This window comes from Microcaecilia unicolor, chromosome 13 (assembly GCF_901765095.1).
Source record: "Microcaecilia unicolor chromosome 13, aMicUni1.1, whole genome shotgun sequence".
In the NCBI taxonomy this organism is placed as follows: domain Eukaryota; kingdom Metazoa; phylum Chordata; class Amphibia; order Gymnophiona; family Siphonopidae; genus Microcaecilia; species Microcaecilia unicolor.
This window is the reverse complement of record NC_044043.1, coordinates 78,409,942-78,437,007: the sequence shown is the minus strand read 5'-3', so window position 1 is coordinate 78,437,007 and position 27,066 is coordinate 78,409,942. Positions and strand designations below refer to the sequence as shown.

Here is a 27,066-nt window from a genome sequence, read left to right as displayed (position 1 = left end):
CAGACACACTTGCACCCAGACTCACTCTCTCTCTCTCACACACACACACACACACACTCGCACATTCACTCTCTCTCTCTCACACGTCACTCTCATATACACTCTCTCAAACATACACACTCCAAGGAAAACCTTGCTAGCGCCCGTTTCATGTGTGTCAGAAACGGGCCTTTTTTACTAGTATGTTGATAAGTCTCAGATCTATCTCTCTGCACCAGAAATTTCACCAGGAATCCAGTCCCACCTCTAAGCCTGATCATCTGACACTGCTGCCTGGATGTCCCACCACCATCTGAATCTCAACATGGCCAAACACAGCTTCTTATATTTTCCCCTAAATCTGCCTCCCTTTCTCCCTATTCCTGTGGATAACATTGTCATCCTCCCATTCCCCTCTGCCCATAACATTTGACTTCTCCCTCTTCTCTACACATATCCAACACTCTGTTCAAATCTGTCATTTCTTCTTCGTAACATCACCAAAAGCCGTCCCTCCCTTTCTGAACACATTAACAAAATCCTTATCCACATTTCTCATCATTTCTCACTGAGACTGCTGCAAACTGCTCCTCACGGGTCTCCCACTGAGCCATCTCTCTCCATTTCAACCAGTCCAAAATTCAGCTGCATGACTTACCTTCCACCAATGTCCCTACATTCATATAACCCCTCTTCTCAAGTCACCTCACGGGTTTCATAACCATTTCCACATACAGCTCAAATGTTTCCTACTGACCTACACATGCAATCATTCTGCAGCTGCTTCTTACCTCTCCTCTCCTATTTCTCCCTACACCTTGGGGAGCTCCGTTCATCTGATAAGCCACTCGTATCTGAGACCTGCCAACTTCAAATATTCTTTTCACATTGCTATGCTATATTCCTGGAATAAACTTCCTGAGACAGTGTGTCATACTCCCTCTCTGGCCTTATTAAAATACAACCTACAAGTCCATCTTTATGAAGCTATTTCTAAATCTTAAACCCTTATCCTCCTGTTCGACCCCATGTTTTTAATTACTTCCTAGTTCTTTTATTTGTCCCGTTTGTCTTGAACAGATTGCAAGGTCTACAGAGAAGGAACTGTTTCTTATGTACGTGTGTGTATCACACTGCATACACCTAGTACAGGTACAGAACTGATAAATAGTAAGAGGAGGAGGAGGAGGAGGAGGTGGTGTATCTTCATCAGGCCTAATCTGTCTAGGATTCCCTGTGTACTGGCTATAGCTGATACACATGCAGTCGCCTCTTGGGTAGAAAGAAAGAGTCCGCTTTAGCGCTGGGATGCTGTCTGATAGCTTTGTGAATTGGAAGCGGTGAAGGCTTTGCAATTGGTCAGGAAAGTGAAGCGACTTGACTGAGGCCAAGGATGGGAATTTGGACATATAACTTACAGTAAGTGCAACAACTGCACTGTATTCACTCCCTGGACAGGCATTTATCAGATTTCATTTATTCCCCTCTAGGCAGAGAATGGGGTACAATTATGTAGAATCCAGATAGCTACCATTCAGATCAGACTGTTGTGGACTAATAAGGAGAATGTGTGAACTTCTGTCCCCCACACCCTCTTTCTCACACACACATCTGGTTGTGCACTACTCTATAAGGTATGACACCTAATTAATAGCACGTAACTCAAAAGGGGGTGTAGCCATGGACATATCAGGGCTGTTCAGAAAAGTTGCATGTGGATTTATAGAACACGGCCTCCATGCGCCTAAGTTGAGCGCCATCGTTTACACCTGTTTTTAGCAGGTGTAAGTCTGGCGCCTAAAGTCAGGCACATAAATCAGCACTAAGCACGATTCTATAAATGGCGTGCACCAGTGGCGTAGCTACCTGGGGCCATGGGGGCCTGGGCCCCTGTAGATTTGGCCATGGACCCCCCTGCCGACGACCCTCTCGACCCCCCTCCCGCCGCCAACCCTCCCCCACTGCCGCCATCTGCTAGCTTTGCTGGCGGGGGACCCCAACCCTGCCAGCCGAGGTCCTCTTCTTCTGGCGCAAGGCTTTGTTCTATTTCTGTGTGTCTGACGTCCTGCACGTACAACGTGCAGGACATCAGATTCACAGAAACAGAATAAAGCCTTGCACTGGAAGAAGAGGACTCAGCTGGCGGGGGTTGGGGTCCCCCGCCATCAAAGGTAGGTGATGGCGGGGGAGGGTTGGTTGCAGGAGGGGGGTCGAGACGGTCGTCGGCAGGGGGGTCAAGGTTGTTGGTGGCGGTGGCAGCGGCAGTGGGGGAGGTCGGCGCCGGGGGGGGGGGGGGGGGGTCGGTGGCGCTGGGGGAGGGGACTAAAATGTGCCCCCTCACCTTAGGCTCTGGACTCTCCTCCCGCCGAAGTCTGGCTACGCCCCTGGCGTGCACCCTTTACAGAATCGCATATAACACTGTTTTTTTTTTTCTGGGGCCGAATTTTGAGCATAGATACCAAGGTTTGCAGAAAGAGGAACACGAACAGTCTTTAGTAAAACAGCGTTTATTGAAAATCAAAGCGACTCAACACAACGTTGTGTTTCGGCCAGAAGACCTGCATCAGGAGTCTGTGTGAGTGTGTCAGCGTTGAATAAGTCTTAGCATCCAGTAGCAACTATACATAACGATCTTTTTAAAGACCATCACGGCCAACCTTTGTGTCTCCTAAGTTCGTTATCTCTGGTCTGTAATCCCACGCTTCTCCCTTGCCTGAGCTTATTCGTGGGATCTTTTGAGTTCTCCACGTACGTGGATTCTCTTTGGGCCGAATCCAGCCCTTAATATGTGAATTGGTGCATGTTAACTGCTACCGCACTAACACTTTAATTCCATTTGTGTTATTTTTACAATTAGCATACACTGATTTGTGTGTTAAGGGCATTTTTGTACTGGAGGCGTAACTAGGCAGAGAACGGGCATGGAAAGAATATTGCAATTAGCGTGTGGCTAACCAATAATTTTGCAGTTAGTGTGGGTCCACTTAGTGTTACCTCAATAGGAAGAGCTAAGTGTACCCACACTAACTGCCACCAGGTGCCTTGCACTAATGGGTATTTTAACATGTGACCTACAATAGAAACGCTAGACACGCCACCTAATAGATGCCATGTTAAATTTGCACTTACTGCATGCATTAGTAAAAGAACCCCTAAATCTCATAAGATCCTCTTAGCTCATCGTACAGTAGCCTGACCCAAGTCCTTGAAACTGGTCCCACAGCCAGGGCTTTTTTTGAGGGGGTACTTGGGGGTACTGAGTACCGGCACCTTTTCTGTTGTTGCTAAAATTGACCCATAGACCCCAAGTTTTAATGAAAGAGCTGAGGCTCTACACAACCAATCCTGCCTTGTCATACATTCTGTGACCGGTTGCAGGGGATTTGGCTATTGTGGGATGGGTCCCTCAGTGATTACCCCAGGGGCGTAGCCAGCCTTCCGTGGGGGAGGGGTCCAGAGCCCGGGGGGAGGGGGCACATTTTAGCCCTCCCCCCGGAGCCGCCCCCCCCCGCCAACATTGCCGCCCCCCTCCCGCCGCGAACACGCCGCCGCTGCAGCCTACCTTTACTTTTGCTGGCGGGGGATCCCACTCCCCACCAGCCGACGTCTTCTTCTCAGTCGCTTCCTGCTCTTCAATTTGTTTGCTGACGTTGTTCGTGCAGGACGTCAGCAAACAAATTGAAGAGCAGGAAGGACTGAGAAGACATCGGCTGGCGGGGAGTGGGATCCCCCGCCAGCAAAAGTAAAGGTAGGCGGTGGCGGGGGTGGGTTCGCCGGGAGGGGGGTCCGGGGGTGAATCTGCGGGGGCCCCGGCCCCCTCAGGCCCCACGTAGCTACGCCACTGGATTACCCCACCCCTGAAGAGTGGCCTAGCATTTGAGTACCGGCAACTTTTTTACTAGGAAATACGCACTGCGCCACAGCTGACACTTCACTGACACATTGGGGTTAATGCACATCCTCAAATTTGTCTTTTAACTATTCTGAGACCATGTAAAACCCCAAGACTTTTGCATTCAATATGAAATCTAATCTTTTTTAATTGGTAGTTTTAAATTTTCCAAACAGAAGAGCAAGATCACTTCCATCAGCAACAATATCAGATACATACCAGTAAGTCTATTTTAATCATTTTTCTGCTTCTTCTGTTTTATTTTTATTTATTTAGGGCCTCTGTTATCAAGCTGCACTGGGTAATGCTGAAAAAGCCCATTCACTTTGGGAACCTTTAGTGCGGCTTGATAAAAGAGGCTCTTAGTTGTGCATCAATAGGGAATTACAGTTCATTGTGATGTCATCAGGCATTGTTTCAAGCTGCCCTGTCATTAGTCGGTGCCTCCAAAGTAGAGAGTTGTTCGGGGACAGAAATCTAACCCGTTCCCGCCCATCCCCGCTGGAATCTTACCTGTTCCCACCCGTCCCTGCAAGAATTCAACCCATTCCCACCCGTCCCCACAAAAGTTTAACTTCTTCCCCAGTGACGATTCTAGGTTGGCTGCCACCCGGGGCGGATCGCCGATGCGCACCCCCCCCCCCCTCGGGTGCAGCACAACACCCCCCCCCCCAGCACAATGACCCCCACTCCAGCGCATCACCCCCCCCCCCGGGTGCATTTTTAGCTGCTGGGAGCAGCCGCGCGGCTCTCGGCTCCGCTGGCTCCCTGCTCCCTCTGCCCCGGAACAGGAAGTAACCTGTTCCGGGGCAGAGGGAGCAGGGAACCAGCGGAGCCAACAGACGCGTGGCTGCTCTCTGCACCCCCCCCCAGCATCGTGCACCCGGGGCGGACCGCCCCCCCCACCGCCCCGCCCTTGGTACGCCGCTGCTGTTCCCACGAGAACTTAATGGTACCTAAAAAATATTTCAGTCAGCTCTCTGTCTGTCTTTGGGTTTGAGCCACAGCACTGCAGGAAAGGAAGGAACAGCAGTTCAAACTTGGAACACTCGGGTGCGCACATGTAAGACCTGTCTGTAATTCGCTGGCACTGTGTGCTGAGAGGTTGCCACAGGCACGTGCAGGTAGGTCAGGTGACCTCTGATGCTTGTGCCTGTGTCAAAGTTGAGGCCTGCAATCGGCCCAGGAGAAGAGAAGATTAATGGAAGACTTTCCACATTTGTGCTGTTAAAGCAAGGAGGAGGAGGAGGAGACACTCAAAGAACTTAGTACTTGGAAGGTGAAAGGCTGGCGCAGGTGCAGCTTTCCATGGGAACCCTGCAGAACCTGCTTCCATCCCCACGGGAACCCCACAGCCCTGGAGGCGATTCCTGCAGAGTCTGTGGGATTCCCGCAAACCCAGTTCCCGTGCAGGTCTCTACTCCAAAGTTCAAAAAGGTGCCTCTATTAAAACTATTTATAAAGACAATCTAGGTGACTATCTGGCTTTATAAAATAGGCTTCCAGAACCAGTTCCAGCACTGTGCAAGTCCTTGCGCACTGATAAACACCTGCTCTAAAGATGTGCATGTATTCGACGTGTGTATTTTCGTATTTTATAAAATAGACACATACATCACAACTTCGCTTCCATTCCTCCAAACTATGTCCACTGGCAAAACATAAATACAGATGGTATAAAAGCAGGCACGCTCTTTCCATGCATCTACATTTTGTGCATATATAGATCCCTGTACAAATTTATAAGTGCATTGCATTCGGAAATTAATTTATAAAATGACCCCCCTTTGTCTGTGCTCTTTGTCTGTCTTCACTAGACCTTACACTTGCAAAAGAAGGGACTGTCCACCACTGTTCCCTCTAAGCTGCGTAGGAGTCCTCCAATCACACTGCTGCCTATGGAGGGCGCTGCTTCAATAGTGTGCAATCAACAGTGCGTTTTTTCTAGCAAAAAAGTTGCCGGTACTCAAATGCTAGGTCACCCTTCAGGGGTGAGGTAATCACTGAGGGACCCACCCCACAATAGCCAGACTCCTTGCAATCAGTCAAAAATCTATCACAAGGCATGGAGGAGTGGCCTAGTGATTATAGCACCGGTCTTGTAATCCAGAGGTGGCTTGTTCAAATCCCACTGCTGCTCCTTGTGATCTTGGGCAAGTCACTTAACCCTCCATTGCCTCAGGTACAAACTTAGACTGTGAGCCCTCCTGTGACAGAGAAATATCCAGTGTACCTGAATATAACTCACCTTGAGCTACTACTGAAAAAGGTGTGAGCAAAATCCAAATAAATTATTTGAGATTCTGTTGCTACTATCTGAGATTTTACATGGAATGTTGCTCCTATTTGAGATTCTATATGGAATGTTGATATTATCTGAGATTCTACATGGAATGTTGGTCTACATGGAATGTTGCTACTATTTGAAATTCTGTTGCTACTATTTGAGATTCTACATGGAATGCTGCTATAGTGGAGGAGTGGCCTAATGGTTAGAGCACTGGTCTTGCAATCCAGAGGTGGCTGGTTCAAATCCCACTGCTGCTCCTTGTGATCTTGGGCAAGTCACTTAACCCTCCAATGCCTCAGGAACAAACTTAGATTGTGAGCCCTCCTTGGACAGAGAAATATCCAGAGTACCTGAATGTAACTCACCTTGAGCTACTACTGAAAAAGGTGTGAGCAAAATCTAAATAAATAAAAGGCAGAATTATTGGGTAGAACCTGGACTCTTTCATTAAAACTTGGGGTCCATGGGTCAGTGCCAGTACTCAGTACCCCCTCAAAAAAGGCCCTGGTTTTCAATCAGGTCCTGCAGAGCTCACCTGACCTTCATTATTCAAAATGTGATAGTGAAAGCACCCCCCCCCCCCCCACCAGCAGGACTATTGATAGAAGACTCCAGCCCAGCTTAGAGGGAACACTACTGTCCACTCTGTGAGTGAGTAAACTTCCATACACCTGGTAGCACTACACAAATAGTGACACAAGCAAAGGTGAAACAGTATACAAATATCACAAATCAAAGAAAAAAGCACAACTGGACCTTCAAGACTGAGACAACAGAAGTCCTTTATTTCGGTCAGACCCGACACGGGTCGTGTTTCGGCGTAAGCAATGCCTGCCTCAGGGGTCCAATTAAAATGTCAAGTACATAAAAAGGAGCACAGTAAGAACAGGTTAATTATACGACTCCCAAAGTGAAGCTGGTCATAAAACTTGTATTGAGACGCCCGTCGGGTCTGACCGAAATAAAGGACTCCTGTTGTCTCAGTCTTGAAGGCCCGGTTGTGCTTTTTTCTTTGATTAGCACTACAGAAATAGTAATAATAATAATAATAATAATAAACGGAAGGCCAGGCTCATCGTACTCTACAAGACAACCTAAGTTGTTGTGCAGTAAAAAAGAGCAGTTCCCATAGCAGCTCCTACCAGTGACTTGGTTCAAACGTCGACTTCCGTGGTCCACTCTGAACATTAGATTTTGGATAGCGGAAATTAGAAATCTACTATAATAAAACTCACCCTCAACGTTCTGAGGACACTGACGTCAGTGAAGCCAAGCCCTGACTTCCTTCAAAAAGAAGGTTCGTGGTGGTGAAGCCACCAAAATTGCTCCGGGCCCCGCCCTCGAGGGCGGAGCTATGGCAGAACAACGAAGGGGTTGGCAGGCAGGGAGGCAGGGAGGCGGGAAATCGCTCCGGGCCCCGCCCTCGCCTCAAACGTCATGATGTTGGGGGCGGAGCAATGGCAGAACAACGAAGGGGTTGGCCAGGGAGGGAGGGGGGGGTGTTGGCGATGAAAACCTTGTTAGCGCCCGTTTCATTTGCTCAGAAACGGGCCTCTTTTACTAGTGTTATAAATAAAAACACTGCGTAGAGGCAAATACCTCAAAAAGGGGTCCTTTTACAAAGCTGCATAGAAAATGGCTTTAGCATGCCCGTATGCAGCAGTGGCGTAGCGACGTAGGGCCGTAGATTTGGCCCTGGACCCCCCTGCTGACGACCCTCTCGTCCCCCCTCCCGCCGCCAACCCTCCGTCGCCGTCGCCTACCTTTGCTGGCAGGGGACCCCAACCCCCACCAGCTGAGGTCCTCTTCTTCCTTTGTTCTGTTTCTGTGAGTCTGACATCCTGCACGTACAATGAAACCTTGCGCCAGAAGAAGAGGACCTCGGCTGGCGGGGGTTGGGGTCCCCCGCCAGCAAAGGTAGCGGATGGCGGGGGAGGGTTGGCGGCGGGAGGGGGGGTCAAGAGGGTCGTCAGCAAGGGGGTCCAGGGCCAAATCTATGGGGGCCCAGGCCCCCGCGGCCCCACTTAGCTATGCCACTGGGCAAAAGTCTGCAGTTGTGCCCCTACTAGCTGAAAAGCTTGTGTAAATGCTTGTGCCGAAACGTAGCTGTTAGTATTTGATAATCTGCGCACCTAAGCGGCTCCCGACTCGCCCATGACCTTCTCAGGCCACGCCCCCTTGCACTATGGATTTTACACACACATTTTGTAAAATGCCAACTAATGGCAGTTATGCCTGCAGCTGCTAATTAGCGCCAATTAACAGCAATTATAGCCTATAGCTCATTAACAATTAACAGCTCGTTGTTAAATTACATTACGCATGCAATTGTGACTGTTCTGGTAACTGCGCACAATTGTATAGGATGAGGGGGATAGTGTCAAGGTGGTTGTCCATTTGTGCATCTAAGAGGCTGCGCCTACACACGGGCACACGAACACTAATGAAATCTTGGTGCCAAGATGCCGCTATGGAATTGGCACGAAGTGCACAGCACTGGGGCATCTAAACTCAGGTGCCAATTTGTAGAATTACTGCTTAAGGGCCTTGTTTACTAAGGCGAGCTAGAGGCACGTTAGTTTTTTTTAACGCAAGCTAACCATGTAGATGCCCATAACATTCCTACAGGCATCTTCGCAGTTAGCGTGTGCTAATTTTTAGCATGCACTAAAAACACTAGCGCACCTTAGTAAACGGGGCCCTAACTGATTTGCCCACATCACAAGCAGCATCAGTGGAATTTGACCCCTAACTTCCCTGGGTATCAGCCCACTGCTATAACTAATAGGTACTTCTCCACTCCAGCAAGCTACATCTTTAGCCACAGGCAGGCTCAGGGCCCCTTGTACCATGGGGATCCAGCATAACCGCCTTTTATTTATTTATTAGAATTTATTTACCTCCTTTTTGAAGGAATTCACTCAAGGTGGTGTATAGCAAGAATAAGTCAAACACAAGCAATAGACAATTACAGCAATAAAAATATTCAAATAACAATACAAAGTATGGCATAGTATGCTACGTTACGTCAACACAATACGCAATAAAACACTTTAATAGACAGTATAGGGTGGAAGTAAAGATGAAACACATAGATAGATGAGAGAGAGTAACAGGAGTAAGAACATAAGGGACTAAGTACATAAGTACATAAGTAGTGCCATACTGGGAAAGACCAAAGGTCCATCTAGCCCAGCATCCTGTCACCGACAGTGGCCAATCCAGGTCAAGGGCACCTGGCACGCTCCCCAAACGTAAAAACATTCCAGACAAGTTATACCTAAAAATGCGGAATTTTTCCAAGTCCATTTAATAGCGGTCTATGGACTTGTCCTTTAGGAATCTATCTAACCCCTTTTTAAACTCCGTCAAGCTAACCGCCCGTACCACGTTCTCCGGCAACGAATTCCAGAGTCTAATTACACGTTGGGTGAAGAAAAATTTTCTCCGATTCGTTTTAAATTTACCACACTGTAGCTTCAACTCATGCCCTCTAGTCCTAGTATTTTTGGATAGCGTGAACAGTCGCTTCACATCCACCCGATCCATTCCACTCATTATTTTATACACTTCTATCATATCTCCCCTCAGCCGTCTCTTCTCCAAGCTGAAAAGCCCTAGCCTTCTCAGCCTCTCTTCATAGGAAAGTCGTCCCATCCCCACTATCATTTTCGTCGCCCTTCGCTGTACCTTTTCCAATTCTACTATATCTTTTTTGAGATACGGAGACCAGTACTGAACACAATACTCCAGGTGTGGTCGCACCATGGAGCGATACAACGGCATTATAACATCCGCACACCTGGACTCCATACCCTTCCTAATAACACCCAACATTCTATTCGCTTTCCTAGCCGCAGCAGCACACTGAGCAGAAGGTTTCAGCGTATCATCGACGACGACACCCAGATCCCTTTCTTGATCCGTAACTCCTAACGCGGAACCTTGCAAGACGTAGCTATAATTCGGGTTCCTCTTACCCACATGCATCACTTTGCACTTGTCAACATTGAACTTCATCTGCCACTTGCACGCCCATTCTCACAGTCTCGCAAGGTCCTCCTGTAATCGTTCACATTCCTCCTGCGACTTGACGACCCTGAATAATTTTGTGTCATCGGCGAATTTAATTACCTCACTAGTTATTCCCATCTCTAGGTCATTTATAAATACATTAAAAAGCAACGGACCCAGCACAGACCCCTGCGGGACCCCACTAACTACCCTCCTCCACTGAGAATACTGGCCACGCAATCCTACTCTCTGCTTCCTATCTTTCAACCAGTTCTTAATCCATAATAATACCCTACCTCCGATTCCATGACTCTGCAATTTCTTCAGGAGTCTTTCGTGCGGCACTTTGTCAAACGCCTTCTGAAAATCCAGATATACAATATCAACCGGCTCCCCATTGTCCACATGTTTGCTTACCCCCTCAAAAAAATGCATTAGATTGGTGAGGCAAGACTTCCCTTCACTAAATCCGTGCTGACTTTGTCTCATCAGTCCATGTTTTTGTATATGCTCTGCAATTTTATTCTTAATAATAGCCTCCACCATCTTGCCCGGCACCGACGTCAGACTCACCGGTCTATAATTTCCCGGATCTCCTCTGGAACCCTTCTTAAAAATCGGAGTAACATTGGCTACCCTCCAGTCTTCCGGTACTACACTCAATTTTAGGGACAGATTGCATATTTCTAACAGTAGCTCCGCAAGTTCATTTTTTAGTTCTATTAATACTCTGGGATGAATACCATCAGGTCCCGGTGATTTACTACTCTTCAGCTTGCTGAACTGACCCATTACATCCTCCAAGGTTACAGAGAATTTGTTTAGTTTCTCCGACTCCCCCGCTTCAAATATTCTTTCCGGCACCGGTGTCCCCCCCCAAATCCTCCTCGGTGAAGACCGAAGCAAAGAATTCATTTAATTTCTCCGCTACGGCTTTGTCCTCCTTGATCGCCCCTTTAACACCATTTTCGTCCAGCGGCCCAACCGACTCTTTGGCCGGTTTCCTGCTTTTAATGTATCTAAAAAAAATTTTACTATGTATTTTTGCTTCCAACGCTAATTTCTTCTCAAAGTCCTTTTTTGCCCTCCTTATCTCCGCTTTGCATTTGGCTTGGCATTCCTTATGATCTATCCTGTTACTTTCAGTTGGTTCTCTTCTCCACTTTCTGAAGGATTGTTTTTTGACTCTAATGATTTCCTTTATCTTACTGTTTAGCCACGCCGGCTGACGTTTAGTCTTTTTTCCCTTTTTTCTAATACGTGGAATATATTTGTCCTGAACCTCCAGGATGGTGTTTTTAAACAGCATCCACGCCTGATGCAAGTTTTTTACTCTGCGAGCTGCTCCTTTCAGTCTTTTTTTCACCATTTTTCTCATTTTGTCGTAATCACCTTTTCTATAGTTAAACGCTAGCGTACTTGATTTCCTAGTTTCACTTCCTTCAATGCCAATATCAAAACCGATCATATTATGATCACTGTTATCAAGCGGTCCTCGTATTGTTACCCCCTGCACTAGATCATGAGCACCACTAAGGACTAAGTCTAGTATTTTTCCTTCTCTTGTCGGCTCCTGAACTAGCTGTTCCATGAAGCTGTCCTTGATTTCATCAAGAAATCTTATGTCCCTTGCGTGTACAGATGTTACATTAACCCAGTCTATATGCGGGTAATTGAAATCCCCCATTATTATTGTGTTGCCCAGTTTGTTTGCGTCCCTGATTTCCTTTAACATTTCCGCATCCGTCTGTTCGTCCTGGCCAGGCGGACGGTAGTACACTCCTATCACTATCCTTTTCCCCTTTGCACATGGAATTTCAATCCACAGTGATTCCAAGGAGTGTTTTGTTTCCTGCAGAATTTTCAATCTATTTGATTCAAGGCTCTCGTTAATATACAATGCTACCCCTCCACCAAGTTGCAAATGAGGTCAGAAAGGTGCCTGAATATTATCTTAGCTATGGTAGGAGTGGATAAGCATGTCCTGCTATAGTATGTGCAGCTGGTGTTATTCCTTGTGTGTGTGACTAGCAAGTTAGTTACTTTTTCCATTACTACTACTACAGAGCCAAGCTTTCACCTGCTTCCTAAAGTAGACATAGTCTTGTGTTAAACATTCCAGAGTGTGGGGGCTACTCCAGAGAAGGCTCGCTTGCAGGTATCACATCGTGTGATGTCCTTTGGAGAGATTGTGGTTAGGGATACTCCTTGGGAGGACCTTAGTGACCTTGGAGGAGTGTAGAGAGAGATCCTGTTCTTCAGGTACTCTGGGTCATTTCCTTTAAGGGCCTTGAAGGTCAAACATAGAGTTTTAAATTTGACCCTGTGCTATATTGGTAGCCAGTGAAGTTTTTGCAAAAATGGTGTGATGTGGTCACGTCGCTCACAACTTTCTATTAGTCTAGCTACAGCCTTTTGAATCAATTGGAGCTGGTGCAGACCCTTTGTAGTCAGACCAGTGTAGAGTGCATTACAGTAATCCAATCTTGATGTTATCATGGCATGCACAACGGAGACAAACCTTGCCTTCTCAATGTAAGGAGACAGACAGCATGGTTGTAGCAAGTGATAGATGCTGCTCTTGAAGGTTGCTTGGATTTGGGGGCTCAGAATAAGTGTTGAATCGAGCTGTATTCCAAGGTTCCTGACTTGTGATTTGAGGGGGAGTCCGTATTTCCCAAAAAAGATTTTGAGGTCAGGTATGTGCCCACTTGTGTTAGGGATCCAAATAAGCTCAGTTTTACCTGGGTTCAGGCAAGGTTTCTTGTTTTTAGTGCATTCTTGAATTGATGTTAGACAGGTAGTCAGTTTATTTAGGGCTGTGGGTAAGTCAGATTCAATGGGTATGAATAGCTGCACGTCATCTGTATAGATGTAGAACTGAGTGTCCATCAACCAAATCAGCTTGGCTAGTGGCTTGCGGTAGATATTGAACAGAAAAGGTGACAGTATCGATCCTTGTGGTACCCCACAGGTCAGTGCCAATGGTGGCGATGAGGTGCTGCTGAACAGTATGGACTGTTGCTTGTCTGATAGATAGGATCTGAACCACTCTCCTACTGTAGGCCCTGCATAACTATAAAGTTTCCAAATCTACTCACCATCCCCAAACAGCCATGACCCCTTACCAACACTGATATTTGTGACAATAACCCTGTATACAAATGGTTTGCTAAGCCATATAGTAACTCAGTTCAGACAAGAATTTCTGAACAAAATTCTAACTAAGGCTGTTGAACAATCAAAAATGTTAATTGCGATCAATCTCAAGATTAAAACTTTTAATCTTGCGTTAACTGGTCCGGCATTGCTGTACTTGCTTGAGACTGAAATGCAAGCAGGCTTCCTCCACTACCCCAAGTCCCACATTTCGCCTTCGCTAATGCAACTTCCTGTTTCCACAGCTGCAGGAAAGCTCTCTGGGCCAATGGTTGAAGCCTATTTGCATTGCAGATGCTGCCCACAACCCAAGCAAGTACAGCGATGCCAGACCAAGTTTAATCGCGATTAAAATTTTTAACCACTCGGCTAATCCACAGCCCTAATTCTAACCCAAAGTAGTTTGTTCCTTCAACACTATTTCACAGTGTCTTCCAACACAACTGGACCAGATGGTATACATCTCAGGGTATGAAAGAACTCAAATATGAAATTGCAGATCTGTTGCTAGTGATCTGTAACCTGTCATTAAAATTGTCCATAGTTCCTGAAGATTGGAGGGTGGCCAACGTAACTCCTATTTTTAAAAAGGGATCCGGGGATGATCCGAGAAATTGCAGACCTGTAAGCCTGACGTCAGTGCCAGGCAAAATAGTGGACACTATTATAAAGAATAAAATCACTGAGCACATAGATAAACATGGTTTAATGGTATAAAGTCAGCATGGATTCAGCCAAGGAAAGTCTTGACTCACCAATTTGATTCATTTCTTTGAAGGCATGAATAAACATGTGGCTAAAGGGGAACTGGTTGATGTAATGTATCTAGATTTTCAGAAAGCGTTTGACAAAGTCCCTCATGAGAGACTCCTAAGAAAATTAAAAACCCATGGGACAGGAGGCAATATTCTGTTGTAGATTAGGAATTGGTTGATGGATAGAAAACAGTGTGGAGTTAAATGGCCAATTCTTTCGCAGGCAGATGGTCAAAAGCAAATGCGCCCTACTAGCGCCCATGTTTGCTTCTGCCCGATGATCAGAGCTGGTCAGCGCAGGAAACAAGGCGCTCGCTGGCTCTGATTGCTAATTGCATGCAACTGCATGCAAACAAGGGTCTTCCGCATTCCTCCCTAATAATCAGCAGGCAGTGCACCAAACAAGGGCGCTGTTCCCACTGCCATCCCTAAGCCAGCTCAGAGCTGGTGTTAGGAGGAATGGGGGAGAATCACTGAAGAGGTTTGACAGGTCCAGGATTTTCTCCAGGCCCTGTCAAACTTAAGCCCACCCCCCAAACACCTGTAGGTCCAGTAGACCTCTATTCCCCCCACCCCAAAACACAAAAACCCTGGTGGTCTAGTAGGACCGCTAACTTCTCCTCTCCCACTCCCACATTGAACACAAAAGCCCTGGTGGCCAATTCTCTCTCTAGCAGATGCTCAGTTTCACTAAAAGGAGTGTGCTGGACGTGAGGGGAACACAGAGCAGGGCAGGCAACGCGGAAGCGCTGGACAAGGCTTCAGCTAGTGGGGGTTGGGGACCCCCGCCAGCAAAACCAGGAGCCCAGAGGAAATTTGGGGGGCCCAGGCCCCCTTGATTGTAAACCCTGTGGGGGCAAGAAAATACCTGCTGTTCCTGAATGTAACTCTCCTTAAGCTACAACTAAAGAAGATGTGAACTAACTCCGCTCGCTGGAGAAATCTCTCTTGTCGTCCCCCTTCTCCTCCACTGCTAACTCCAGGCTTCGCTCCTTTTCTCTCGCGGCACCTTATGCCTGGAATAGACTTCCTGGACCTATACGTCTAGCTCCATCTCTACCTGTTTTCAAATCTATGCTGAAAACCCACCTTTTCACTGCTGCTTTTAGCTCCTAGCCACTACTCAATTGCCCTCCCCTTGTCCCTTCCTTCCTTCTCACCCATTACTTCCCTCACCCGTAACTGTCTTGTCTGTCTGTATTATTTAGATCGTAAGTTCTTCTGAGCAGGGACTGTCTCTTTGTATCAGGTGTTCAGCGCTGCGTGCGTCTGGTAGAGCTATACAAATGCTAATATTAATAATAATAAATCCAAAGCCAGACTCATTGCTGCACCTCCTTTTTCTCTATGCACAGAGCTCAGCGACCATTTGATTTCAGTGGCAGAACCTCATATTTTTAACTCTTCCCTGTCAGCTTTCAAATTAGGGAAACCCATGCATTGCTTTTACAACAGCAGGTTGATAAATCTGGTTTAGCCCCTTCTCCATGTGACCTAGAGCACTGTGGTCACCAAACTTCATAGTGAATCCAGCTTTGCTTGCACAATCCTAGCCTAGGCTAGCCGTTAGGGATGCACATATCAAAAAATGTGGGGTTCATATTCAGGCCATTGTTAGACAGTGTTTGGATATTTCAGTTCATTTCACACATTCGTTTTCATAAATGTTTGCTTAACACGCACTAGAATGATTTCAAGCACATTAATTGACGTAATCTGCATGTTAAATCAATTTAGTCTGCACAAAATTTGTGTTAAGATTGTGAGCCCTCCAGTGTAACTAAATCCAAATAAAGGCAAGTTATTGAATACTCATCCCTACTAGCTATCGTACAACTAGCAGTGTCTTTCCTGTTTCCTTATGGGAAGCATAAAACTGCAAGCTGCCTGTACCCCCCAATAACCAAGCATTAACCCCTTCACTGGCACGTCATTGGTTATGCCAGCTTCTGTGAGGAAAACAGAGAACTGTACAGGACAAACAGTTATCGCAATGAATCCAGAAACTTTGAATTATGCTTTTTATCCATCCTGTATCTCAACCACAATTATTTGTGGGTATCAAAATTTGCAGTAGAGCTTTTTCGGTTTAGGGCAGATCCAGTCCTGATTTGGTCCAGCATATGTGGAAACGTCTAGTTCTGAGATTCCACAAGAAAAAAAAAATATCTCCACACCTTCAGGAATTTGGTGGGGCCAAAGACCCGGACTGGATGGGGAAAAAAAAAAGTACAGAACCGGTAGCTCAATTTTCTGGTCCACTGCTTAGGAGACCTCCTTCACTAGGAGAAACCCACTGGTGTGCTGTGCAGAAGAAGATAAAAGACCAGTACAGACTCAGCTCATCCTTGTGACCCGGAGGCCAGGTTGGTCCATCAGCCTGTGGCCCCCATACAGTCACTAAATCAAATCAGTTCTACAACACACTGAAAAGGGCTTTCCTAGTGGTCCTTGTAGCCTCATTCTATGCAAATGTATCTCATGCATATTCATTGTGGATAGACCTGAAGATCACATTGGCTAGCGGCAGCTCTAGACCAGGCAGAATGAACAGAGGAATGAGAGCAGTGCGGCTTGCAGCTCTAAGCTTAGATATGTGTCCTGGCTCTCTCACTTCCTTCAGACTCTCTGCTCTCCCAGTCTCTCTCGCAAATATCCCAAGCGTCTTAGTACCTGACATTTTTTTTCATTGCTGTTGGAAGCCCTGAGGCTAAGGAAACTATAAGGCAGGTAAAATGAATTGGGTCCAGAGACAGCGTGACTAGCTGTGTACCAGCGCCCTCCTAAATTCATATAAACTCAGATCATTCCTGTGCAAGCGTAAAAGGGAATGGTCAGAAACCTGTGCACACAGACATACAGGGAGAAGTGCTTTCAATCAATAAACACCTGGAGACTGAGGACAAAGAGGAAACCAATTGCCTGTTTTGCTTTTTTTTTTTTTTTTTTTGCATTCCTTTGTAAAGAAGTTCTTAACAGACTCAAATTGGTTTGAAGTCACTGGTCTTAGATTTCAGAGATATTCCGAGTATCGCCTTCTTGCTAACCTAAGGGTCCTTTTACTAAGCTGCGTTAGACACTAACGTGCGACTAAAGCAACAAAAACAAAAAGCATAATACGGGATGCGCTAATGCGTTTCACGCTAGTTTGGGGATGTACACACTCTAACCGCACACTAAATTTTTTTTTTTTTTTGCATTTCTTTGTTGAGGGGATGTGTCAGGGGTAGAGAGTGGGCATTCCTGCGCTAACCAATTAGCGCAGCTACATTAACACAGGCTAACTGGTTAGTGCACAGCAGCTCTTGCCAACTACAAAACAGGTAGTAGTAATTTTTTTTAAATGGCCACGCGCTTTACCGCTATGGTAAAATGGACTTCTCTAGAGGCGTAGCTATGTGGCGCACCAGGGGAGAAACTGATCCCCCCCCAAACAGACTTCCAACAGTGACGACGTCTATTTATCATGCAATCTGTCATGTGAAAAATAGGCGCCAGCGCAGTCGGAAGTCCACTGTCCTCTCCCCCCCGACGTCACAACCTGGCTACGCTTCTGGCCTTACCGCATGGGAAAGATCTGTGTAAGGACACGCTAAGGCTACGTTTTACCACAGCTTTGTAAAAGGACCCCATTGTAATTTTTTTTTAAATTCTCTTTAACTAGGTAAGCAAATGAGAGAAAAAAACCCATCATTTTTACTGTTAAATGCCATCACACGCTATCTCGCAAAATTCAGCATCCAATATCAGAGGCACACACATTTCATTCTAGTCCTTACTACAGAGTGAATTTTGCATTTGAAAACACAACTCTTGCAATGGTCAGATTCAGGCAAGGCTAAGCCTCATATCCTAAACCAAAACCGACCCCCCTGCTCCACAGTGTCTTAAATACACAGAGTTTGATTTAGGCACTTAGGTACCTCCGTATTAACTTATAAGTATAAAATCATCTATTTTTACACACAGACACAGACATGCAAGGCATGACACTTACCGTCCAAGTAGCCGACTTGGCCGTGCTGGACTGCTGGAAGGTGACCTCGAAGTTGTGGGGACCAGGGTAGTCGGTGTTGGAAGGGATGACGGGTGCAGGTGACATGGCATCGAAGGTGGAGCTGGGCTGCGAGTAAGGTGAGTGGGTCGGGACATTCGAGGCGAGCTCGGAACTGTAGGGGCTGGTGGAAGCGGCTCGGCTGCTGATATTCTGATCCATGCTGTTGTTGAGCAAACTGAACTGGGACTGGGGAATGGAAAAGGGGAGGAGAGAAAGAGTCAGGTATGAGGACCGAAGCATCAGCTGCTCTTCAGGTGTCTCCTTTCAGACCTCTTAAAGCATCTAAGTTCGCTCAGCAGTCCTCCAAAATATTTCCTGTGGATTTTTTTTTTTTCGTTTTGTTTACTTTCACAGGTCACCACATGTGAAAGAAACTGTAACGCACGTTTCATCTTCATTATAGGTAACTCTCCTAACAGTCCTTCGGATTTCTCAGTGCAGGACGCCTCCAGTTTATACCAACAGAGAAAGCCAGTAGGTGTTTTACAGAATTTAAACCACATTCCAGCTACCACCAAGATGTTCCCTGTAGTGGGGCCAGAAATGGGATCCCAGTTCATTCAGCCCGAAGGTGGGTTGCACCTCGGTTTTTGGATTTTGAAGGCTTTCAAATATTTTGGGAGATTTTAGGCTGAATAGCAAGCACTACATATATATTAAGAGGTTTGCAAAAACCAGACTTTTTACCTCAGTGTCTATATTTGCAATTTAAAATAAACGTTACTCTAATTGTTTTCAGCATAAAATATAATGGTATGTTTGCCAAAGAGGCAAAAAAAAAAAAAAAAAGAAAATTAACTCTTTTTGTTGCATTTGGAAACGTCCCACCTCCCTCCTCTAACGTTCTCTGCCTTTTGCTCAGAAAATCTCCCACTAAAATGTAGGGTGAGCGGATTTCTGAATTGTGATTTTAACAAATATTACAACCCCTCCCCCCCCCCCCCCCCCCCCCATTACTTGTGGCATGAACTTTCTGCACATACTTGGTCATTTTCTACATATTCAGGTTGTTTCCTGTATATTTTATCAAGCAGAAAAACTGCATTAATGACAACAGCTGTCTCCTATAGCAGTATTCCTAATAAAACCCTGTCACTGGAAAGATCTGCCACTTCTGATTTAAGGGCCTTTTACTAAAGTGCGGTATTTTTTGCACTTACCACGTGTTTAATGCAAAAATGAATGTGCAGTAAGGACAAAGCCTGTGTGGTAAATGCAGGGGGCATGTACTACTACTACTTAACATTTCTAGAGCGCTACTAGGGTTACGCAGCGCTGTACAAGTTAACAAAGAAGGACGGTCCCTGCTCAAAGGAGCTTACAATCTAAATCCTACATCTGCTCTGTATTTACCACACAAAGCAAACTGTTAATGCATGATAACTGGAATAACAGTGACTTATATGAAACTATAGAATGATTTAATCTGTGTACAGATAATTTCCCTTAGAATTATTACCAAAGTGGAATTTTTCTTTTGCAAGTGATATGCTTGTATAAAATGTATAATAATAAAGAGATTTAAACATAACAGCACAGAAGTACCCATACTACCTGTAGGTAACGTGGTGAGGGCCCACTTAAAAATAAATAAAGCCCTGGTGCGATGATGCATCGTCTCCCACATCTCATCCTGATATCCAGTTCCCTCCTCCCCCAGCATATTTGATCTCCCAGACTCCTTCCAACACAAACCAGACCCCCTCAATCAATGCCCCATACCTCCCAAGACAATCCAACCCCTCAATCAACTCCCCCATCCTCTGACACAAACTTGATCCCCCCATCAGTTCCCTAACCCCTTCCAACAAAAACCCGACCCTCCCAATCAACTCCCTGACTCCTTCCAACAAAAGCTCAACCCCTCCATCAATACCCCATACCCCCCAAGACAATTTTACCCCCTGATCAATTCCCCCATCCCCCTGACACAAACTTGATCCCCCCGATCAAATCCCTGACCCCCTCCAATACAAACCCGACCCCCCAATCAGTACCCCATACTCCCCAACACAATCCAACCCCCTAATCAACTTCCCATTCCCCTGACACAAACTTGATCCCCAAATCAACTCCCTGACCCCTTCCAACACAACCCCCCTGATCAATACCCCATAACCCCCAAGACAATCCAACACCTAAGCTCCCCATTCTCCTGACACAAACCTGATCCCCCCAATCAACTTCCTAACCCTCTCCAACACAAATCTGACCTCCCATTCAACCTAGACCCCACCCTCTGACACTGAGCCTGCTCCCCTTCCACAGACAAACCCAATCTTCATAACACATACTTGACCCCCTATCATAACCCCAACACCCACATTCTCAGTCATGGCCATTAATACACAAACCCTGCACTCTTCATGAAACTCCATCCCTCTGACCAAAATACTGTGTCCCCCACAGAGCTCAGCACTCCTGCACCTCCAATCCCCTCCCCCACCAGGACATACCTGGGGGTCAGCACTGGTGGAGAGGTGGATCCTAGGTAGCAGTGATCCCCTTTTGCTGCCACCCATGTTGGCGACTATATCCAAAATGATGTGGATGACCCCTAGCAGTCGTGACAGCTAGCACATGATCCCGACCCATGGGCTAGCTGGCCACATCCAGCAACACCTCCATCCATCCATGTCATGACCATATCCAACCCACTCCCATATTAGGCAGCTAATGCAGGATTTTTACTCTAATGGCTGCTTTGTTAGTGCAGGGGACATTAGCATGGGCCATTAGCATGGGCCCGCACTATCTATGGTATGAAAAACCTCAAGGGCGTCTTTTACTAAGGCGGCTCACGTTTTTGGCACACGCTAAAATTGTGGAGCACTAAACGTTAGAGACGCCCATAGGAATGTATTGGTGTCTCTAAGGTTTAACGCCAAAAACGTGAGCACGCCTTAGTAAAAAATCCTCTAAGTTAGTTGCTTAATGAAGTTTCATAAGAGGATCCCTAAGTCTTTTATCCCTTGTTATGTACGGACAGGGAAAGGGATCTTGGGGTGATAGTATCTGAGGATCTGAAGGCGACGAAACAGTGTGACAAGGCGGTGGCCGTAGCTAGAAGGTTGCTAGGCTGTATAGAGAGAGGTGTGACCAGCAGAAGAAAAGAGGTGTTAATGCCCCTGTAGAAATCGTTGGTGAGGCCCCACCTGGAGTATTGTGTTCAGTTTTGGAGGCCGTATCTTGCTAAGAATGTAAAAAGAATTGAAGCGGTGCAAAGAAAAGCTACAAGAATGGTATGGGATTTGCGTTACAAGACGTATGAGGAGAAACCCTGGAGGAAAGGAGATATCATACAGACGTTCAAATATTTGAAAAGTATTAATCCGCAAACGAACCTTTTTCGTAGATGGGAAGGCGGTAGAACTAGAAGACATGAAATGAGATTGAAGAGGGGCAGACTCAAGAAAAATGTCAGGAAGTATTTTTTCACGGAGAGAGACTGGTGGATACTTGGAATGCCCTCCCGCGGGAGGTGGTGGAGATGAAAATGCGTGGGATAAACATAAAGGATTCCTGTTCAGAAGGAATGGATCCTCAGAAGCTTAGCGGAGATTGGGTGGCAGAGCCGGTGATGGGAGGCGGGGCTAGTGGTTGGGAGGTGGGGCTAGTGCTGGGCAGACTTCTACGGTCTGTGACCTGAAAATGGCAGATACAAATCAAGGTCAGGTATTCACAAAAAGTAGCACATATGAGTTTATCTTGTTGGGCAGACTGGATGGACCATGCAGCTGTTCCCTGGAGTTCAAAGGAAATCCAGACAAATCACTCCCAAAACTTGAAAAATACAATTCAGATTAAGGGTACTGCTAGATTCTTATGGAATGTTGTATACAGTACTTAGTGGATCCATTGCTTAGTAGCACTGTGGCAAGCTGGAATAATGAGGGAGGGATATGAAAAACTTGGCAGGACAGAGGTCTTTTGCCAGCTGCACTTCAGGGAACTGCACCTTCATTCGAGTTGCAGCATCCCTGGCTCAAATCTTCAGATATCCTCATATAATATAGACGACATCACCACACGAAAAAAAAACAGAAAGTCTGAAAGTGGGACTTTTAATTCTCCAAAGCAGACATGGACATCTACTGAATACCTCGTTCTTAGCAACCGCATCGGGGGCAGTGCTGGAGAAAGCACAGCGCCTACACAATTCTCTAGGCTGGGTCTTTCTCCTGTGGTGAGGAGATTGCCGACAAACAGAAAAGCACAAGTAGCCTTCAAAAATGGGGGCCTCTCTGTTTCACTTTATTCGACAGACCCAACACGGTCCGTGTTTCGGCAACTATGGCCTGCGTCAGAGAATGCTACCACGATCAGTTACAGCAGCATACAATATCATTGTTACGATAACTTGAGCTAACAGCAATCTCCCTCTCCCTCCCCCTCCCCCTGGTGGTTTTTAAAACAAGACAAACAGCTATTATGAAAATATTGTATGCTGGCTTCTATATATTAAAAATACCTTCAGTGACCAGTTAAGAAAGGGACTCCAAATGCTAACTGATTCTTATTTATTTGTTCACAGTCTATTGTCTGCACCGCACACCTGTGTGAATATGTGTGTGAGAATCTGTGTGTTGTGTATATGTGTGTGTGAATGAAGGTATGTGTATGTTCCAGGGGTGGAGTTGGCATTTGACCAGGGAAGTGCTGGTATTCAGAGCTTAACCAGCCAGGGTAGCCACATAAATAGTCAGTCCTATCTTTATGTGGTAACCCATAGCTGGTTAAGTGCTGAATATTTCACTTAACTGGCTATGTGTTAGTCAGGTCTGCAAACCTGGAAAGCCAATGCTGGTGCCCGGACATGGACCATCATTAACTTTTGAGTTTAATGCTGGTGAAAGTCAGCAAAACCAGTGGTGTAACTACAGGTGGGTCTGGGTGGGCACAGGCCCACCCATTCTTGGCTCAGACCCACCCAGCGATGACACTACACTGCCTTCTCCCCTCTCTCCTCTGTGGTGCCCCAGCATCTGCAATCCTTTCACCAAACCCTGTCCCTCCCGGTGCACCCCAAAGGTGTCCCCAGCACCTGCTGCTATTCACCCCCGCTAACCGTGCCAGCCCACAGGCCTCCATCCCAGGGCCACCGAGAGGGGGGGCAGGGGGGACAAAATTCCCAGGGCCCAGGCCTCCAAGAGGGACCCGGCGCCGGGGTCAGGCCGCCGGCACTGCAGTTCCCAGTCTCACCTGCCTGCCTCCTCGGCTCCAGGCCCCCTGCATTCGAAGCGGAAGTCACAGATCGCCTCCCTTCGGGCCTTCCCTCCCTTTGTCCTGCCCTCGCGGAAACCGGAAGTTACATCAGACAAGGGCGGGACACAGGGAGGGAAGGCCAGAAGAGAGGCGATCTGCGACTGCTGCCTTGAATGCAGGGGGCCCGGAGCCATGGAGGCAGGCAGGTGAGACCGCGGACTGTAGCGGCGGGGGGAGCAACGGGGGGCGGTAGCAGCAGGGGGTGGAGGCGGGGCGGCCTTGCCCCGGGCCCAGCCTAGTCTCTCGGCGGCCCTGCTCTATCCACCACATCGCACCCTTGCTGACATCATTTCCTGTTTCCTGTCTGGCGGGAAGTGCCGCATCATGGCAGATGGAAGCCCGTGGGGGCCAGCGCAGGCAGCAAAAATGAACAACTGCAGGTGCCGGGGATGCTTACAAGGCACATTGGGGAGGGATGGGGCCGAGCAACAGGAGGGCAGATGCTGGGACGCCACAGAGAAAAGAGAGGAAAGATGTTAGATGTGTGGAAAGCTTTAAAAAAAACTAATTTTTATCTGAGGGGGGCATGGCAAGGCCCATCCAAATTAACTCTGGGCCCATCCAAAATGCTGGGTCTGGCTACGCCCCTCAGCAACACGCTGATTGCTGCTGGATGAATATCAGGCCCATGTACCTGATCTGCTACGCAGCCCACAGGCCAGGAACCCCGGGATGACCTGGCTGAAGATGTACTTTATAACTGTAAATGTTTAAAATATCAATGGGATCAATACAGCAATGTAAACGTTTATGCGGTTGGCACATGCGTCTATCTTTTTGGTAAGAAACGTGTTCCCATTCGGAAATGTAGAATTCTCTTTTATTTTTTGGCCCATGCTAATCCCACCCAAACCACCTCCCCTTGCCATATGCGCATTCTTCCATCTCAGATGGCTATATCCTAGCCTTGTAAAATTAGAATTTAAACGTATATACAATATAAATATCTAAATGCCAGTTTATACACGTTTAAAAAGTGCTTGTAAAATAAGCACCAAAATCTCTTATTTTGCTGATCTCGGGGAGTTTCTGAAAGAAAGAATCTTCTGCAGTCCCCTATAGTTAGGGTTGGAGTACCTGTGTGCATCACTGCATATGTTCCTCTATGCAAAAGCGTGTCTTGGTTTGAATTCATTTCTGGACTGGACATAGCCTGGTTTAAATCAGGGTCCAGGCTGTTAAATGTCTGACACAGATTCTCCATTCTCATGTGCAACCCAAAAGGGGGTGTGATTATGGGAGGGGCATGGGCGTGTCAGGGGCTTTCCGAAGAATTACACACAGTATTATAGAATTGATTTACACCAAGTTTCAGTTCGTGTAAGTCCTTGTGCCCTAAGTTGGACGTGGAAATGCGCACTAACTGCTGGATTCTATATAGCACGCCTAGAGATCCATGCTGAAACGCAGGCGTATTCTATAACAACGCACGTAACTTAATTGGCTTAAGAAGCTAATCAGCATTGATAACAGCACTTAACAAGCAATAATGAATACTAATTGGCAATAATTAGAGTTTACATGCAGAACTCACTAAGCAGATTCTGTAATGAACTGAACCAAAATTCTAATGCGCACAGTTCAAAAGGGGCATGGCTACAGGCGGGGAAATGGACATTCTGTGGGTGTTCGTAGTTATAGAATATGACCCAGCATGCATAAACCTAAGTGCAGGGATTCACGCTACGTTTTCATTGGTGTAAATGGAGACATGTAGTTTTAGGCGCTGGGATATCAACTAAGGGTGTTCTATATAACGCACCTCAATCTAGGCACCACTTACAGAATACTTATAGAAAGAAATGTTTACCAGGCGGATTTTTTAGGTGCCTTATATAGTATCTGGCCCTAAGCGCTAATTTTCGCTGTCATGTACTGAATCTCTACATAAGTACATAAGTATTGCCATACTGGGAAAGACCAAAGGTCCATCAAGCCCGGCATCCTGTTTCCAACAGTGGCCAATCCAGATCACAAATACTTGGCAAGATCCCAAAAAAGTACAAAACATTATGTACTGCTTATCCCAGAAATAGTGGATTTTCCCCAAGTCCATTTAATAATGGTCTATGGACTTTTCCTTTCGGAAGCCGTCCAAACCTTTTTAAAACTCCGCTAAGCTAACCGCCTTTACCACATTCTCTGCCAACGAATTCCAGAGTTTAATTACACGTTGGCCGAAAGTCTTTGAAATGTAAAGTGTTTCTGTCCCATTACCTCTTTTTACTGAGCTGTAATAACACAAAGCAGACAGCCTAAGACCTAGAAAAGTTTGTACTATTTAAACTTAGTGTAACTGCATTGTTTCTTCACCGACCTGATGACAGAATAACCCTCAAAAGCTTGTCAAAGATAAAAAAGGCATTGCCTGCACATGTCCAAGTGGACTAAACATGGCAATCACAAAAGATGGTCACAAATGTATTAAGACACCACTTGCAAATTATTTGTTTCTTCTCCAATAGCTGCACCCAGGTTTCCTGATTTTCTCGTCAGCTAAACATTGCGTATCCTAAGGATCCTTTATTTTTCGCACTGTGTATTTTTTTTTTCACCACACAGTTCACTGTCCAGACTTGTTAAACTTATTCTGTAGTAAGTTTTTTACCACAAAAAAACACTTTACCCTCCCCCCTTAACCAATTCTGTCCTCGTCCTGCCTCCCCCCCAAAAAAAAAGTTTAAAAAAATGAAATACGACCTAGGCAGAATGAGACAGGATACATTTTTTACTATCTGCCCGAAAAAAGGTTAACTACTTTCAAACATTAATGGAAAAAAAAACTAGGCATAGCAGTCAGGATCGTATGGCATGCTGTCAAAATGAAAAACCTGGGCGAAAAAAAATTGCCATCAAGCTAATTACAGCATGCCCTGAACGAGACCGAGGTCTGTGCTCAGGCACCTACATGCAGAGAAACCCGTTCTACATACACACTCAGTGAAACACTCGCTGTCAATCCCATGCAAATAAATATTTAAAAATTGGAATAGGTCTTGACCAAAGCTCATCGGTCTGCAAACCTGCAAAAGAACTGACTTTCTTTCTAGGCGTGTTGACTCTCCCCAACCTTCTCCGTAACCTCTCCCCTTCTGAACTTACAGCGACACAAACAAACACAGTGTCCACCCATGGTGACCTCCTGCTCATGACCCCTTCAGTTACCTTTTCCCCAAAATAATTCCAGGGCTTATCTGTCCCACATCAAAATAACCTTACAGCCACACAGACAAACACTGGTGTCAAACTTTGGTGACCTCCTGCTCGTGACCCCTTCACTCAGCTTTTCCCAAAGAAATTCCAGTACCTCTCTGTCCCCAGCTTACCACATCAAACTGTTCACCACTGCTACCCTCCCTTTCTCCTTCCCCTCCCTCCCCCCACTTTCATTCCCCTCTGCCATAAAAAGGATTTTTGGGGCTCTTTTACTAAAATGAATTAGAATCAGGGCTTAGTGCTTTTTAATGCAGGATTTTCCCATATGCTAAGCCCAGATTTAACACAGCAAATTTTAGCTTTTTAAAAAATATATTTTATGCAGGTTGTGTGCATGGGAACATTTACTGCCTCCTAGTTAGAAGGCGCTACCTGCTCCCGCATTAACTTCATTATCTAGTTAGCACGTGATAAAACAAGCTAGCTGGATAGCACAGGA

The 27,066-nt window shown here is 46.3% G+C and overlaps 1 protein-coding gene across 2 annotated transcripts in view; it reads right to left on the bottom strand.

Annotated features, from left to right (window-relative positions):
• TP73 (tumor protein p73) overlaps nt 1-27,066 on the bottom strand; it is a 240,611-nt gene that overhangs the window by 90,339 nt on the left and 123,206 nt on the right. For both annotated transcript variants that reach the window (XM_030185833.1, XM_030185834.1), the window contains exon 4: nt 18,087-18,332. In XM_030185833.1, the coding sequence (XP_030041693.1) occupies nt 18,087-18,332 (246 nt within the window). The remainder of the gene's footprint in view (nt 1-18,086; nt 18,333-27,066) is intronic.